Source organism: Penaeus chinensis, chromosome 7 (assembly GCF_019202785.1).
Source record: "Penaeus chinensis breed Huanghai No. 1 chromosome 7, ASM1920278v2, whole genome shotgun sequence".
Lineage (NCBI taxonomy): Eukaryota > Metazoa > Arthropoda > Malacostraca > Decapoda > Penaeidae > Penaeus > Penaeus chinensis.
In genome coordinates this window covers 41,072,955-41,090,454 of record NC_061825.1, presented here as the reverse complement: position 1 = coordinate 41,090,454, position 17,500 = coordinate 41,072,955, and the positions used below count along the sequence as shown (strand labels likewise).

The window sequence follows — 17,500 nt, the reverse complement described above, 5'->3', positions numbered from 1 at the left end:
GCCAAAGAATAACATCAGAAATTAAGAAAATAGGATGCAACTAATGCTGTGTGGAGAATAATTCAATGGTAATTGGGTGTTAGGTCTGGGGGCAGAATCCCTGATAGGGAAATGCTGTGATTGGATGGGGCTCTGGGGGAGAAGCCTCTGGATTAGGAATGTTTTTGGTTCATACAGTGGTGGATTTCCTAGGAGTGGCTAGAGCAATAGAGACTGAGGTCACTTTGTAAACAAATGAGCAATATTTTCATTTATGTCATTTGTGATGGAGAATAATGAGATTCATGTATATTGCAATGCGAATAATTGAAATAAAAGGAATAATAATTGCAAATTAAATTGTAAAATAAATTTTATAACAAAGATATGTGTCCATATTGTAAAGAATTACCTTGTATCCAAATCCACGTGGCACGCCGTGATCTCCTCCACGGTTATTTCTTTTTTTGACATTGTCTCCAGGGTGGTCTGCTAGTAAAAACCATACATATGATCATGATGAACTTGGCACAAGAAGGAAGATCTTGTAATTACTTACATGAATTAACTTTATAAATTGGATAATTATTCAGAAAGGTATGTGTTGCTATCACTTTAGGGGCCACTGTGGTACAGTGGTAATGTGCGTGGTTGTGGGCTGGAGGGTCAGCAAGCAAACAGGGTTTGAATCTCGGCCACAGTCTGAGTTTAGGTCTCCACCTTGCCAATTCCTACCTGTCCTTTGACGGGACAGGCCCGTCCTAGCCCTTGATCAAAGAGGGAGTTTTCGTGACGTTAAACTGAAATCATATGTGTTGCTATCACATACAACTGTGTTACTGTCATGGTGAAGCTTTGTTGGCTTTTGCTAGAGAGTACAGAGGTTGTGGTGATCAGTGAGTGGGTCAGTGGTTATGTTAGTAACTAGCTATAGCAGTGGTACTGTCTACAATAGCAAGGGAGTACATGAAATATATTTGGAAAACTACAGGAAAAAACAAAAAAACTATTAACTATGATGACTTTTGCAGATATTATGCAGATTAAGACTCTTTTATGATATTACTCTCAGTATAGGTTTTCATGAGAGCTGTAAAATAGAATGCCACTATTAAAGGCTTTCCCATGTATATTCTGGCAAAATAGATTATGGACTGGTTCTCATCATTAGTGAAGTGTACAAGCTCTGTCTTGTTAAAATAGGTATGAAGAATTGTTGGCCTTTGTACTATTTTCATGGTGCTAAGCCTATATGCATGTCTGAAATTGTAAGGCAGTGATTTGTGCTCTGTTCCTTGGTAGGAATGAGGTACTGAAAAAAGAAACTGGTAGTACTAATGTTGGTTACTGCAAAGTGTAATATAACTTAAAATAACTGAAATTTGACTAAAGAGGTACACATAATATAAAGCATAAATGTATGTAAGTTATGTTCAGCTGTAGTAGAAGAAAATTATTGCAGGATTTTTTACTAAAGGTTATTTTCCAAAAAATGCATTTGTACTTGATATCCAGCATTGTTTGGTCAATACATGTTCTATATCCAGGGTCATAGCTATATTATAAATGACAGGTGTGCTCAGTTTTATGTATTATTCTGTAAAATGTTTTTTTTTTTTTTTATGAAGCTATGGAATGGGAAAAATCCAGATCTAAAGGTATGAATGGAACTGTATTTTAGTATTCTAGAAATGCTAAGTCTAAGAAATCACTTTCCTTATTTTGGAAATTTAGTTGGGCAGATAAATACATGCAAAGTCTACATATCTGTCTTTTGAAACTGCTGTTAACTCATTGTGGTAATTGTAACTAAGATATGCAGGAATTTTTTTCTATTTTTTATTTTTTTATTTTTTCATTTTATATATATATATAATTTTTTTTTTTTGTGTGTGTGTGTGTGTGTGTGTGTGTGTGTGATGTAGTTCTAGATTTTCTCATGGACAGTATAACATGAAAGCTTATCTTTTTTCCAGGGAAGAGGTGCGTGGCATGTTTTATCATGCTTATGATGGGTACATGAAGTATGCCTATCCATATGATGAGCTGCGACCACTATCCTGTGATGGGCATGACACCTGGGGCAGGTAATTGACTTAAAATCAATTGAATGTAAATTAAAATTCTTGTAATGGAAAGGTTTTTGAGAGATTAGTAAATAATCTGCCATTTAAGTTTCATCAATTGTTTAATCTTTCTTCCAGCTACTCCCTCACCCTCATCGATGCCCTAGACACTCTAGCAGTGATGGGGAACAAGACAGAATTCCAGAGGGTGGCCCATCTCATCACACAGAAGGCCAACTTTAATGTTGACATTAATGTTTCTGTCTTTGAAACAAACATTAGGATTGTGGGTGGTCTGCTCAGTGCTCATCTCATGTCAAGAAAGTGAGTAGCATTTGCATTAGTAGAAGTTGTGCATTATTTATTTTCTTATTATTATTCCAGCTTGTTTATTGAAATATTTTTATCATGCTACCAGACTGCATTTCAATTCTGAATTTGTTGAATAAATTTTAATAATGGTATTTATTTAAACAAATACTCCAGGCTTTTATTCATGTATGCAGATTATTTATATATATATATATATATATATATATATATATATATATATATATACACATTACACACACACACACACACACACACACACACACACACACACACACACACACACACACACACACACACACACACACACACACACACACACACACACACAGATCTCTATATATAATTGGCTGAACAAAGTTTATTATGATGAATGTAGGAAAGATAAAAATGAAAATCAATAACCACAATGTTGTTGATGTGTTTTGATTAAATTCATCAAAATGACATAACCAAGAAACAAACTATACAATGTTATCTCATAGTCTCCGGGGAAATATGTTCACATTAGTATTGGTTTGTAAAATGTCTCTGTACATAGATGGCTCTGCAAGTACTTTCCCACAAAGGAGTCACTAGACCATGTGGCCTCACCTGATTTCACCTTTCCTTGAGTTTGCGGGAGAAATATTTTTTTTTGCTAATGCTCTCAATATCGATGCTGTTATATTTATTATAAACATTATAATTATTATAGTGCCATTGACATTAGTAACAGCAGTATTAGATGCCAGAATATATTGAAAATCAAGGAAAAGGGTAAACAGCTGAAACAGGTAGTACTCATAATTGGCTCATTGGTGACTTAGAACTTGTGGAGCCATCTATGTGTAAAAACAATTAATAAATTAAACTCACATTGGGCATGGCATGTAAGTACATGCCATCCCGGTGGCTTCAGGTTAATTTGTCAAGAGCTGATGATTTTCCTAATGCAAAATAAGTAATCACAACAGTGCTGCACAGTATACTGTAGCTCTAAAGTGCAATAGGTGCAACAGAGTTTACAATGGTTAAACAAGACATAGACACCAAAATCTGTGAATATTGAGATACCCATCAATACATAACTTTTAATCATGTTATTACAGGTAGAATTTGGAAATTTACCCAATTGGAAATGAGAAAAAGTTATTCATGAAGGAGTTTTTAGAAAAAGAAACATATAATAATGAAGGTAATGGAAGCTGCATATATTATGATGAAAAACATGAGCACTGTCTCAGGCTGCTTAATTTTTAAAAAGTTGTGGCAATGTGAGTCATGGTGGGTAATGAATAATAGCTCATGAAAGTCTGGTGAATCCTCAGATCTGACTAATATACATGCTTTATATTATTCTTGTTTGTGTATAGCATTATGATAAAGATTTGAGAACAATATATTAGTTACATGTACAATTCCACTGTAAATACTTTTGAAACAGATTTTTTGTTATACCTTTTCTGTATGTTATTTTTACTGGTCATTAGCATTATTAATTTCAGTATTATCATATTGATTATTGTTAACAGAAGGGGTTAAACTTGTAATTTTTTTTGCTTGCTATTCACTTAATGTTTTTATAAGTTTTTGTGTGTTTATGTACCTGAATGTACAGATATATTTGTGCCTCCAAGTACAGTTTTGATAATTTCATTATCTTGCAGGATGGGTGTTGATGTAGAACCAGGATGGCCATGTAAAGGACCACTTTTAAGAATGGCCAAAGATATGACAGACAGACTTTTACCAGCTTTTGACACCCCAACAGGTAAGATGTACTATACTATAGACAAAGCTATTATTTGATATATGTGATGCAAATTTTTTTCTGTTTCATTTTAATGTGTTAAACTTATTAAAGTGAGTCAAACTATAGATATGATTTTATAAAGGGACAGTTAGATATTCAAATATGTGTCCCTTTATAATTAAATTTCATAAACAACTTGAATTATTCAAGGTGCTGCCTGTGCTTTATATAAGCTGTATGATTTATTTTATCCCATAGATGCATGTTAGAAAATTACTCTGATTTTGAATGACATTCCATATATGATTTATTCAGATTAGGCATTTTAATTATCAAAGAAAGTATAGGTAACAATTTGTTTAGACTTTTGGTAACTGTCAAAGAAAGAAATGTCAGGCACACAAGGTTCTAAGTATTATCTAAATAGGAGAAGCTCTGGCTCATGATGGATGACTTAGAATTTTATTTCTGATTATTTTATCTACAGTCTAGTCATATGACTGTGATGAAGGTGCTGTCAAAATTGCTTGGAATATAGCAATGGTGTTGTCAGAAATGTCTCATGATTTCTTGTTCATTTTTGATAGAAAAATAATTTATACTTCTATACTAGAGTTGGGATCATGTTAGAGTGCCTCTTGTAGTCTGTTAAATCATAGTCCATATGACATCCTTCAACCTTTTACATAGGGGTAATACAAAGAACAATTCTTATGTTGTCTTGCCTAGATTCTGTGCATCATATTTAGTGCAGTTTGAATTTGTTCAGTAACTTTTAATTGGTTTTGGCTTTGGATATTTCACTGTTCATCTGATCTGCAGGAATGCCTTATGGAACAGTTAACTTGAAAGATGGAGTCCCAGAGGGAGAAACCACTGTAACATGTACCGCTGGGGTTGGGACGTACATTGTAGAATTTGGTACCTTGTCCAGACTTACTGGTGATCCTGTGTATGAAGAGGTAATGTTTGTATTACATGTTTACAAGTTTATATTTTATTTTTGTTTTTTATAGAATTGTATACTTGTATTATGTATATAATTTTCCTTTTTGTGGGGAAAGAGGAGCAAATATTAATCTTCATAGTTCATTCCTTATGTACTTTTCTGGCAACTAAGCACTGTCTTCCAAACAAGATGAGAAGATTTGTTATTGGCTATAGTTCTTATTAATAGATTAGATTAGATATGACATAAATTTAAGATCAGTTTCAGAATGAAAATATCTGTATACAGTAGATGTTTTTACATTTGTTTTAGTTTGGCAGTTTCACTCTAAAATGTCTCACAACTGATGCAATATCTCATAAATAACAAAATTCAATAGTGTACATTAAATAGCAAGATAAAAACTATTGTTTTTAAAGGGATATTTGTTCTGATACTTCAAACTCTGTTATGCACAAAGGGATTGAGACAAATGCATATGTTGAAAGAGAGTGCTATTATGTTGAAGAATTTTATTACAATACATGAACTTGCTTGTATATAAACTAGATTTATTGTGATGTTTAAGAATGATATCAACAGATTCTGGAGTACTCTGAAGCTAAGCATCTACTAACAAAGTGACACATTTATATTGTTGGATTTTAAAATCATACTAGTTTCTAACACTAAAACTGCCATGTCTTCATTGACACCTTGGTGGTTAACATTTATGCTAGTAATTTAACTGAGATACATTTAAAATTATTTATAGACTGAAAACATTAAAATACTTTTAGGTGGCTTTGCGTGCAATGCATGCAGTCTGGGATCATAGGTCTGCAATTGACCTTTTAGGTAACCATGTAGATGTCTCAACAGGAAGATGGACAGCACAGGATTCTGGAATAGGTATGGTTTTAGTGCTTGTTTTTCACGTAGAGAACATTTGTTATTTTCAAAAGTGAGGTAGCCGTTTATGTACATATATTTTCTTTTTTCTCTCCTTATTTTTCAAATTTTCTTTTATTTACTGAAAACATTGCCTTACAATATTATGAAAGATGCCTAAGTAAGTAAGATAACTTGTGTTATAATAGAGAAAATGGAAATGAAACTAGTTGTGGAATTATAATATAGATTTCCATCTGTTACTTTGGTAAAACAGTTGGAAATCATGAATGCTATATGTTGCTATAATCATCTGTGAAGAGTAATATATAGCAAATCTAAGCAAAATTAAGACTGTACATAGACCAATTTATTAGGTCAAACTTTCAGATATGCATTTCTATTATCATTATTCAACACGAGTTACATATTTTTAATGGTTCTTTAGTGATTGATAAATTTATAAAAAATGAAGGTATAGATAATGTAAATGACATGCTGAAAATACCTTTAGTATGTTTATCAAACATTTTCATACTTATTACACAAGAAATTAAGCAAGTGCTATGTTAACTACCTTCTAGGAGCTGGCATAGATTCGTACTTCGAATATCTAGTGAAAGGAGCAACTCTTCTTCAAAGGCCAGAACTAATGGCGATATTCAACCAAGCAAGAATTGCAGCAGATAAGCACCTACGCCACGACGACTGGTATTTGTGGGCCACAATGACAAAAGGGCATGTGACAATGGCAGTTTTTCAGTCTCTTGAAGCTTATTGGCCGGGAGTCCTGACTCTAGTGGGTAAGGAAAGCTTTGGTTTTAGTTGTGTACAAGTTGGTGGATTTTTTCCTCTTCTCTCTTCTTCTTTCTCTGTTTCCTCCTTCTTCCATCCATAACTTTGCCACTTCGAGTTTCTTGTTTTCTCACTTCCTGTTTTTTTCCTTACAAACACAATCTTTAACCTTCTTAATCTTTCCGCTTCATCTCCAATTTTATCTTTTTCCATCCATGTTCCTTGAATTTTCCTTATATATGTAGTTTATTTAATACAATACTACCAGTGGTAGTTATTTATGTTTATTTGTTTATTATTATTTATATTTTTCTAAAAATAACATAGAGATAAAAAATCAACATTTTGCAGGTGATGTAAATTCGGCCCTCAAGATAGTGTTTAACTACCATCAAGTCTGGAAGCAATTTGGGTTTACTCCAGAATTCTACAACATTCCAAGGGTAAGAGCTTGATATAGAAAAGTTATTAGAAATGGAGATAGAATGGTCTAGTTTAAAAAGAAATTATGGTACAGAGGAATGGAGAGGTTGATATTTTAATGAAATAAGTATTTGCCAAGTAATATAAGACATAAAGGTTATATACCTTTGGTATAAACCACTGTATAACACTTTATAAGTGTTGCCTTGTAACTATAATGTTCCAGGCTGAAGCATCAGTCAACCGTGAAGGTTATCCACTGCGACCAGAGTTAGTGGAGTCATTGATGTATTTGTATAGAGCTACAAAGGATGAAACAGTTCTTCAGATGGGTGCTGATCTTGTGGCAAGCATTCAGCATACTGCCCGTACTGAATGTGGTTATGCTACGGTAAGAATATATGGTAATTGTACAAACAACAGGTTTACCATTGTTGTTGACTGCTGAATTTTGATAGAGTGGGTTCGGAGTTATCAGTTATAACATTCAGTGATAGTCCCAGAAGTTGATATATATTGCCTTTTTAACTAGGGTTCTCAGAGGTGCATTTAAATGACAGAAGTAATTTAGATATAGCACAAAGTTAAGGATCTTAACCCATATATTGTAGGAAGTATACCAAAGTATGCAGCACCAAACCCATAGTGGTCCTGTCAGTCCCTACTTTAATATATGACTTTGCTTCTCAGTTCAGTGCTGGTCATGATATATTCTAGACATAGATTATACTTATTCAATTATACTAAAAAGATAGTGGTAATGAGAAGGCATTTACATAAAATAAGACTGCATTTTAAAATCACATAAAGGTCTAAGCAGTGTTGAATTTCACTGGGTCCAGCCCAGTGTTTTTTTTTTTTTATTCAAATTAAATAATGGAAAATAAATTATTTCCTTATATCTCAGTTCTTCCCCATGTCATTCAAATGTTAATATATCAAAAAGGTTAATTACATCTGTCAAACTGACTGTACACTGTGAGAGGAAATTTTTGAATAGGTTTAAAAAAAAATGGCCAGTGTAAGGTAATTTGAGATTGAAAGTAGAAACAAACTGTTATGGAATATTTTGATAGGAATCGTTCATCCTCATAAACAAGATCAAATTCTGAACTGAATTATTTTCAAACTCTGTTCATGATGTAACTCCATTTTGTGATCAGGATTATTTATGTGGCTTCAACACAGCTCTCTTTTTAGTTGTTAATAAGTTTGAAAAATAGATTCAAGTATTAATATGCTTATGTAGATACATATAAATCAGGATTTTCCATCCTCATTGCAGGTAAAAAATGTAAACGACCACACTTTGGAGAATCGCATGGAAAGCTTCTTCCTTGCTGAAACAACAAAGTACTTGTATCTGTTATTTGACACTGAAAACTGGATTCACAACACAGGAGAGAAAGGTCAAGTGCACAGAGTTGGGGAAAGAGAATGTATTGTTGAAGGTGGAGGTTATATCTTCAACACAGGTAAGATTAAGATAAAGTAGACTAAGTGTAAATGTATATGATATAATTATTTTTATCATTAGAAAATGTATGTTCAAGTAGTTATGTTGTAAGATATGGGATCCATAACATTTTGTTAGCTCAGGCAGAATTATGTCTTCAGGTCACAAAATAAAAAGATTCTATTCAGAGTTTCAGATCAATAAGTTTCTTATGTAAACTCAAGTTGAATATAGTTAAGCAGTGTGTTTAAATTTCTTGTTGCAAAGATAGGAACACCTTAATATATAAAGTGATTTTAAATAACTTCATGGACTCATTGTTAGAGAGCATTTTATTACTTTCTAAACATTTTTTTATTTGACTTTAAGGAAGGCAATTTTCACTGATGTATTAAAGATAATGTAGATGGTACACTGAAATGATTATAACACATATGATGTGCCGTTTGATTATATATGAAAACATATCAGATACTCCAAAAGTTTTTTCTTGATATTTTAAGGGAAGATGTTTAACATGTAATTTGCGGCTGGCACATGAACCAAAATTCAGTCATTAGGCTAACTTGAGTGGTGACTCTCCTGGGTGTGTTTTGTAGGCCCACATTTACACTCATGTGCAGTATCAAGACTTCTTGCCACATCTTTGCTGTGCTGTTAGCTCTTATTCCACATATGCTGTTTTTTCCATTTTCCATGGTCTATATTTGTCATATTGTTATTTGTGTTATTTTTTCATATTTTTGTAATATTCATTTTTCCATAATACCATGTTCTGCTGGTCAAGACAGGCCAGAATAGGTTACTGTGCATGGAAATAGCATCCTCACTAAAGCTGGTAGCTCTGGACTACAGATGGTACATTCCCATCCTTGTTTACTGCAAGAAACCCATCTTAAAGGCTGACTGAATCTAATCTCCCTCCAAGAGCTTTGTGCACTCACAGTGAGATGTCCCAATTACCTATTACTCAGCAGCTGTATCTCATTGCAACTCATGCCTGTTACCCTGTCCTTAGCCAAATATTTTTGTGGTGACATTCCTGTCACTCGTCCATATTTTTTCTTGATGTGATATCCATGTCACTCAGATGCAATGGGCTAACACTATTATAAATTCTATATACTCACTTTGTAGTCCTATAATGTTTTGGGAACTACTTTTGAATGTACTTGTTACTTTTTCTTGATAATGTTTTCACACAGTTTGCCTTCTCTTTGCACAGAGGCTCATCCAGTTGACCCGGGTGCTCTTGCTTGCTGTTTCACAAAAGATGATGATTGGTCCCTCTCTGTAGCAGACCAAGTTGCATTGATTTTGGACCCTGCTGCACCTTGGAAAAAACATGTTGGGCATAAGATGAAACCCCTGAGGAATGTGAAAAATGAAGAGGAGTGCAGTGAAAAGGAGAGGAGTGAAGACTCAAAGAAAGAAGAATCACAACCAGAGTCAGAAGGTGAATTAGAGACTGTTCTTATGGTGAAGGAATCCACCCCCAGTAAGGATATTCAGGATGACAGTGAGTCGCCTGAGACTGATGCTGAAGACTCTGGCTCAGCTGTTGAAGTGGAAGTTGACATTGAGAAGATTCCAGTTGACAAAAAATCTGTTGTTGATGCAATGAAAAAGGCATTCAATAAAGAAGAAAATGAGGAAATGGCTGATGATATTGTGCATGTTAATGTAGAGAGTGAGAAAAATGGTAGCCATAATGTCAAGGTGAAGGAAAGTGATTTGAGTCACGATAAAGAGGTCAAAGAAGAGGAATTACCACAAGAGGAAGGAATAATAGAAGATACAGAAAAACCCAAAACAATAAAGAAAGAAGGTGGGCCTAGATTTTCATCTTTGAGTGAAACTGTTGAAAGAGGTCTTGGAGGCAATACATCAGGTATGGAAGCTGCAGAAATAACCCCAAGTGTATCAAGTTCAAAATACACTACCAATTCAGGCACACCTCGTATTGTCCCAGAACCAAGCGAACCAAATATAGAACTCTCCATAAAGAAAATATTCATTCTAGAGGATCTCAAAGAGCGTTTAATCACTGATCTTAATGAATATAGAAACTTTACACTATCCAGTAGTTATTCCCTCTTATCCTGTGAGCATCCTCCTTTCATAAACATGATTAATATAAAGGGGCAGATGTTTAATCCATAATTATATTTTCATATATGTGGATATCTATTTATTTACTTATAGTTAAAACTATGAATACTATTATAAATGTTTTGTTATTCAGTATATGATTGTACAGCTTATTCCATAGACCTCTTATGATTTCAACATGTACTTGAAAACTCCTACAAGTAAATGTGAGAGAATGAATTTAATTTCTTCAATGTTTTGACAGATAACATTGCTCTAAGAAAGCAAGTAGTGTTACTTTTTTTTTTTTTTTTTTTTTTTTTTTATAGATTCAAGAGGGATACATATACTGTAATTATGTGAATGTAAAAGTTAATCAAATTAAAGGTGGATAAGGGAGAATATGGAACTACAAATTTATTTTTCATTGGATAATTAACCATTGACTTTTTTTATGAATCTGTAAAGTTTAACTTTCAGTGTATTTATGAATTAATAGACTAAACTTTTTTAGATATCATGAAAGCAGTGATTATGTGAAGGAATCCACTGATATGTGTCTTGCTCAAACTTTGTACTCTATCTCTCATCTTTTGCTCTCTCTCTCATCTTTGCTCTCTCTCTCATCTTTGCTCTCTCTCTCCATCTTTCGCTCTTGCTCTCTCCAATTTCTTCTCTTTCTCTCTCCATCTTTTACTGTTACTCTCTCCATCTTTCACTCTTACTCTCTCCATCTTTCGCTCTTGCTCTCTCCAATTTCTCTCTCTCTCTCTCTCTCTCTCTCTCTCTCTCTCTCTCTCTCTCTCTCTCTCTCTCTCTCTCTCTCTCTCTCTCTCTCTCTCTCTCTCTCTCTCTCTCTCTCTCTCTCTCTCTCTCTCTCTCTCTCTCTCTCTCTCTCTCTCTCTCTCTCTCTCACTCTCTCTCTCTCTCTCTCTCACTCTCTCTCTCTCTCTCTCTCTCTCTCTCTCTCTCTCTCTCTCTCTCTCTCTCTCTCTCTCTCTCTCTCTCTCTCTCTCTCTCTCTCTCTCTCTCTCTCTCTCTCTCTCTCTCTCTCAAAAGGTGTTTATGAGAAGAAGCACCATAAAATTTATTTTTGTATTTGTATCTTTTTTATTTTGTGCATTTGCTGCCGGCATCCCAATATTCCTCTTTTCCCAAGATACATTTTTGCCTTTGCTGTACGATTTTGCTTTGCTGCTGTTACTATTTTCCAGGGTTTGGTACCTGGAGAAATATTGAACTAAGCACTAAGTATGTTAACAGAGTAAAATTTTTATTTATTTATTAAATATACCTGCCTTTTTTATTTTTCCCTTCTCATCAGTGTTTTTATATGCATATTCTACAATTATTAAAACTGGTTACAGAGAAGAAAAAAAATTGTTTAAAGTGGTTGACTGTTCAGAAGCTGATTGGCTTTTTATCTACTGGAGGAAACAGCGGCTCTCTCTCCGCATGGATACATTCCTTCAGAAAATTCGTGGAGGGAGGATATTGAAGAGATTTCAAGACAACCTGTTAGAAGGAACTGTAAAAGCCTGACAACATCAGAAAAATAATTTTTAATTTAAGGCTCAGTAAAGCAATGGATGGCGATTAGATTGTAGGTGGCAGGAATGCGGAATGATTACTCTGGTCCTGTGCTGAGCAATAATCACATATAAAATTATTTTTGCTTTCGTTTCCTAATCATTGATATTAACCTGACAACATCAGAAAAATAATTTTTAATTTAAGGCTCAGTAAAGCAATGGATAGCAATTAGATTGTAGGTGGCAGGAATGCGGAATGATTACTCTGGTCCTGTGCTGAGCAATAATCACATATAAAATTATTTTTGCTTTCGTTTCCTAATCATTGATATTAACCCAATGTCACTGGGGAAAATTAATAAAAAAAAAGGGGAAAATGCTGTGTTCATTTCTTATATTTTTGTGAAATGTCTCTGCACATAGATGGCTCTGCTAGTGCTTAGCCACAAAGAAGGAAATTAGTAGACCTTGTGACCTTACCTGATTTCACCTTTCCTTGAATTGGCAGCTATGAATATCAATGGTGTTATTTTTATTATAGACATTATGATTACTATAATGTTATAAACACTGGTAACAGCAAAATAAGATAATGTAAAATATTTTTGTAAATCAAGGAAAAGGGTAAATGGGTGAGACTTGGTACAAGTGACTTGGTGACTTAGTACAAGTGTAGCCATCTATGTGTAAAACCAATTAATAAAGTAAACTCACAATAGTCTTGGCATATACGTACATGCCATACCTGTCAGCATTGGGTTAAGGGTAGAATGTGGAAAGTAAAGTTAATAACAATAACTAATTCAGTAATATCAGAAGCTCTGGTTTGCACCTGTAGCTTGCATTCCATGGATTAAAAAAGTTAGATGATGTGGTAGTGACTGGTTTCAAAGATGACTTGCATATTATTAGAAATTGGTCCTATGAGATCTTTAGATCTGTCTTGCTAAGCTACTACAATCTTTTCTCAATGAACCATACTACATAATTTGATGTATTGCAGTCCCTCAAGGGGAACTTTCCTGGGAATATACTGTAGTTCCATATTAAATTACTGCAGTACAGACTGGATAGCTAGAGTATCTGCAACTTTTGCAGTCTGCTGCACTGTCAACATGACCAATGGTTAATGGATAAAACAAATAAATGTGCTAGACATCAAAGGTCATATAGCACTATGGTAAAGTATTGTGGCAAAAAGGGTAAAAGTAAGTAAATGATTAGGATAATTGGACAGAAGGGGATGAAGAAGAGAAGGAAAAGGAAAGGCCATGCAACATTAATTGGAGCAAAGGCTGAGGTCCAAGGCAGGGGTGATGCCCTACCTTGGGCTTTAGTCTCGTCTCTTAAGCTTCCCGACGACAACAACCCACAAGGGGTTGGTGAATCCCTTGTGAATGTAGTTACATACAGATGGCTCAACACGTGCTCAGCCGGCAAGGAGTCTATCAATAGCCCTAGTGACTGATCCTGATTTCCCCTTGAATTGGCAGCAAAATGTGTTTTTCTTTTAAATACAGTTGACATCAATACTGTTATTTTGTTATTGTTGTTATGATTATTAAATTGTTATTAAAATCTGAATAACATTTAAGACAATGAAATAATGTAAAAGACTCTTTCCAAAAGTCAAGGAAAAGGGTAAACAGGTGATATACGTAGGACTAATAACTGACTCCTTGTTGACTAAGCACTTGTAGAGCCATCTATGTGTAATTGCATTGAATAAACTTGTATTACATTTGGCATGGCATGTATTCTTGCCATATAGGGCAATTGGGTTAATATGACCAAATAACCTATTCAGTGTTAAAATTATACAAACCTAGGTACACAATCACTAATGGTTCTCATCTTGCCCGTTGTTGTCGTGGGGGGGCTTAGGAGGTGGAGACTGGGACCCAATGCTGGGGAACTCCCCAACCTTGGGACTCAGCCCTCGACTCAACAAAGTTTGCATGGTCTTTTTTTTCCCCTCCTACTTTTTTGTTTCTGTCCCTTCACCAACCCCTTCTACTATCCACTTCCTAAGGTGTGAGAGCCGTGCTGAAAGGATGAAAGGCTGACTTTGTGCCAGTCCTGAACGGCCTGAGGGAGCCATGGGCACGGTATGCCCCTGCTTTAGTTGTCTAGCCCTTACCCCTCAAGGGACCCTGAGGGGTGGACCGTTTCTCTCACCAACATACTCCAGGTTTACCATGGCCAACAATGAAGATTTTATACCATTATTAGATAGCACATTTATTTTGCTTTTTACCATTAACCATACCACTATTAGAGGCACCTGATTCCCTGACCCCAGGCTCTCCTTTGACCACGGCTCTGAACACTACAACTAATAGCCCCTCCTCAATGCCTACTAGTACAGTATCCACCCTTATCAACACCCCAGGAGACATTTCTACTCTCCCAACATGCTCAACTTCAACAACTATACCCCCACAACCTTCTTCATTAACTACCCCATCCTCCCTTACAACCTTATTGTCCACCTCCCCATAACACTACCTCCCTCAACACTACTCCCTCTTCCACACGCCCCCGTCCTTCTACTACCCCCATCTCTACAAAATTCTTAAATACTCTATTTAGCCCAGCCAAATGGGACCGATTTTTCGTGATCCCTCCCACAGCTTCTCACACTTTCTGCTTTGACAACCTGTTTTCATTCCTCAAATGCATATACATCCTTCACTTGATCTAACCTCTATACATTACCTTACCTGACCTTAACCCATTTACTCGTCAATTCCTTTGCCCAGCTTTGACAACTAATTACTAACTCAACCACCCGTCACTACCATTTACTATAGTGTTCCTTGACCTTAGATGTTTAGCAAATTTATTTTGCTTTTAATCATTAACCAATTAACCAATTAATGGTTCTCATGACTTTGTTTTGATACAATTTGAAGTCATCCAGCAACATATCCTAGTAACTCTTGAAATGTGACTGCAATATGATTTAATTCTTTAGAAAATAATATAAGACTACCAAAGCAAGAAAAAGTTGTATGGACTGAAGCAGAGTAACCTAACATTTAAAGTATTTTTAACTAACATTATTGCTTGGAGCAAAATATATTTATTTATTTATTGAAAATTTTCTGCCACATCACATGGGGCTATGGTGAAGTATGAAAGGGTTAGGAATGAGTTGAACAGTACTAGAGGGTAGTATGGTAGTGAAAAGGGTAGAGAGGGGGAGCTGATGGGGTAAAGTATTAGGTTGTTGGAAGAGGAAGGAATTAAGTACAGTGGCGATTATGAGAAGTGGACAGAACAAGGGAATAAATTAAAGGAAAAGGAAAGGAGGAGAAGAAAAGACCATGCAAAATTAGTTGAGGCGAGAGCTGAGAACTAAGGCAGGTGTGATCCGCCACATTGGGCCTCAGTCCCCGTCTCCTAAGCCTCCCATGACTACAATGAGCAAGGGATTGCAGGGGGAGCACATTATAGTCTTCTTTTATCCACTAATGAACAATGGAAGGAAAAGAACAAATGTGCTGGAAGATATTTTGAACAGAATAAATATTCACACATGTGAACTAATGAATGCTTATTTTTCTTGTTTAATCAGTCCATGGATCTAATGAAAATCAAACAGCTTTAGATAATACTCTAACATTCCCAAAATAGCAAACCTGTTGCACTAACTGCTAAATCAACAGGCAGAAACTTAGTGGTTTGTATTTGACTCTTGAAGCTAAAAGCATTTGCTTAAGCCTGATCCACATTAACAATGTGCCTTGGATTTTGCCTGTTTACCCAGCAGAGGCTGTTATTTTTGTACACATGGGTGTACTTGTATTTGGTAGGGTTGTCTACCAGGCAGCAAATGATCAAATTATTGGGCAGACAGCCTTTTCTGGTGATTTTTCTTTATCACAGGCACTCCTACCAATAAAGTAAATGCCTGTCGAGCAGGACTTGATTGCATGGATGGGGTTTATCATCAGTTCGTTTTTTCTTTAAGAAGTCCAAGTCCTAGTTTGGAAAGTTTCATTACTTATTTCTGAAATTCTTGGCTTCTAATGCAAAATAAGGTAGATTATCTTCTCCAAAGGTGAACAGGAACCAGTATATGTGGTTGTGTGGATATATATATGCTTATGCAATGTTTATTCATATATGTGGAAAATGAAGAACCAATTATTTTGCAATTTTTATTTGGGTTTTTATTTTTACAATTTTTTTTGTACTTTTTCTTGTGCAATTATAAACTCACTGATTCCCAAGATAATTGTATTACCTTGTCCCAAACAGATGCATACGGATATAAAATAATGTGTATATATATATGAAATAACAAAACTATCAGTTCTCAAGATAGAAAAAACTATGATACAATTCACATCAATGATCAGCCTATGGCAAAGATAACATTTATAGATGGTAATTGTAAAGTAGTAGTAGTAATAAATCACAATAATATTACAGTAATAATAATGATGATACTACTGCAAACAATTGTAATAATACTTCAAAAGTATTTCATATTCCAACTTACTGTTACTATAAAAAAAAAAACATTTACATAAAAAAATTCATATGTAATAACAAATATAAATACACATGTATTCACATTATGCATCTACTTTGACACATCACCAATCCTCTTCTCTGGTCCCAGGCCCCTCTCGTGGGATGGCCAGAGATTTTTTTTCTTTTTTTTGTTATTTTGTATTTTGTATTGTATTTTTTCCCCTTACAGTTCTTGAAAACTAAATTAATCTTGTACTTTCCAACTCTTGCTCAACTCGGCAAGTTTATCCTTTTTAAATCATACATTAAAAAGAAATTCATTCAATAACCACAAAACATTACAAGTTTTCTCCCTATACTCTTTACAATAGAAAAAATAGTATTCACAAGTGAGCAACGAATCATTCACTATATGCAACAAGTATATGCATGATTGATACACAGGTACAGCTTGGTAGGGAACAATAAAGCTCAGGATGTACCAACGTGGTGCTGGACATCGTGGTACAACTTCGAAGACGCATTCACAGCAAAACCTTTTTTTAACACTTTCTTCAACAATGCTCTTATTGTATTACAGTTCCTGCCAATAGTGAATCATGACCACGTTGGTGAGAGACTGATGGGAGCAAGCTGATCTCCATTCCCCTGATGACATGCACTTCAAGGATAGTGTACTATTCTTTCTATTCTAAAACATCCCACGTCCCCTTCCATTTCCCACGTTTCTTTGATGTGAAAGGGTGATGTCTGAATGTTTAGAATTTAGATGGGTCATTTGCCCATGAA

General features: G+C 34.9%; 2 protein-coding genes across 2 annotated transcripts in view; one reads left to right on the top strand and one right to left on the bottom strand.

Annotated features, from left to right (window-relative positions):
- Nucleotides 1–11,389, top strand: part of LOC125027142 (ER degradation-enhancing alpha-mannosidase-like protein 2) — a 12,046-nt gene extending 657 nt beyond the window's left edge. The window contains exons 2-11 of the mRNA XM_047616003.1: nt 1,956–2,066; nt 2,184–2,369; nt 4,025–4,128; nt 4,933–5,072; nt 5,839–5,950; nt 6,514–6,732; nt 7,076–7,167; nt 7,374–7,538; nt 8,433–8,622; nt 9,829–11,389. Of these exons, the coding sequence (XP_047471959.1) occupies nt 1,956–2,066; nt 2,184–2,369; nt 4,025–4,128; nt 4,933–5,072; nt 5,839–5,950; nt 6,514–6,732; nt 7,076–7,167; nt 7,374–7,538; nt 8,433–8,622; nt 9,829–10,766 (2,257 nt within the window). The 3' untranslated portion in view covers nt 10,767–11,389. The remainder of the gene's footprint in view (nt 1–1,955; nt 2,067–2,183; nt 2,370–4,024; nt 4,129–4,932; nt 5,073–5,838; nt 5,951–6,513; nt 6,733–7,075; nt 7,168–7,373; nt 7,539–8,432; nt 8,623–9,828) is intronic.
- A 4,989-nt stretch (nt 11,390–16,378) lies between these two features.
- The window catches only part of LOC125027055 (programmed cell death protein 4-like), an 18,450-nt gene continuing 17,328 nt past the window's right edge, over nt 16,379–17,500 (bottom strand). The window contains exon 8 of the mRNA XM_047615725.1: nt 16,379–17,500. This exon is cut by the window's right edge and continues 632 nt beyond it. The gene's annotated coding sequence lies outside the window, so the exon portion shown is untranslated.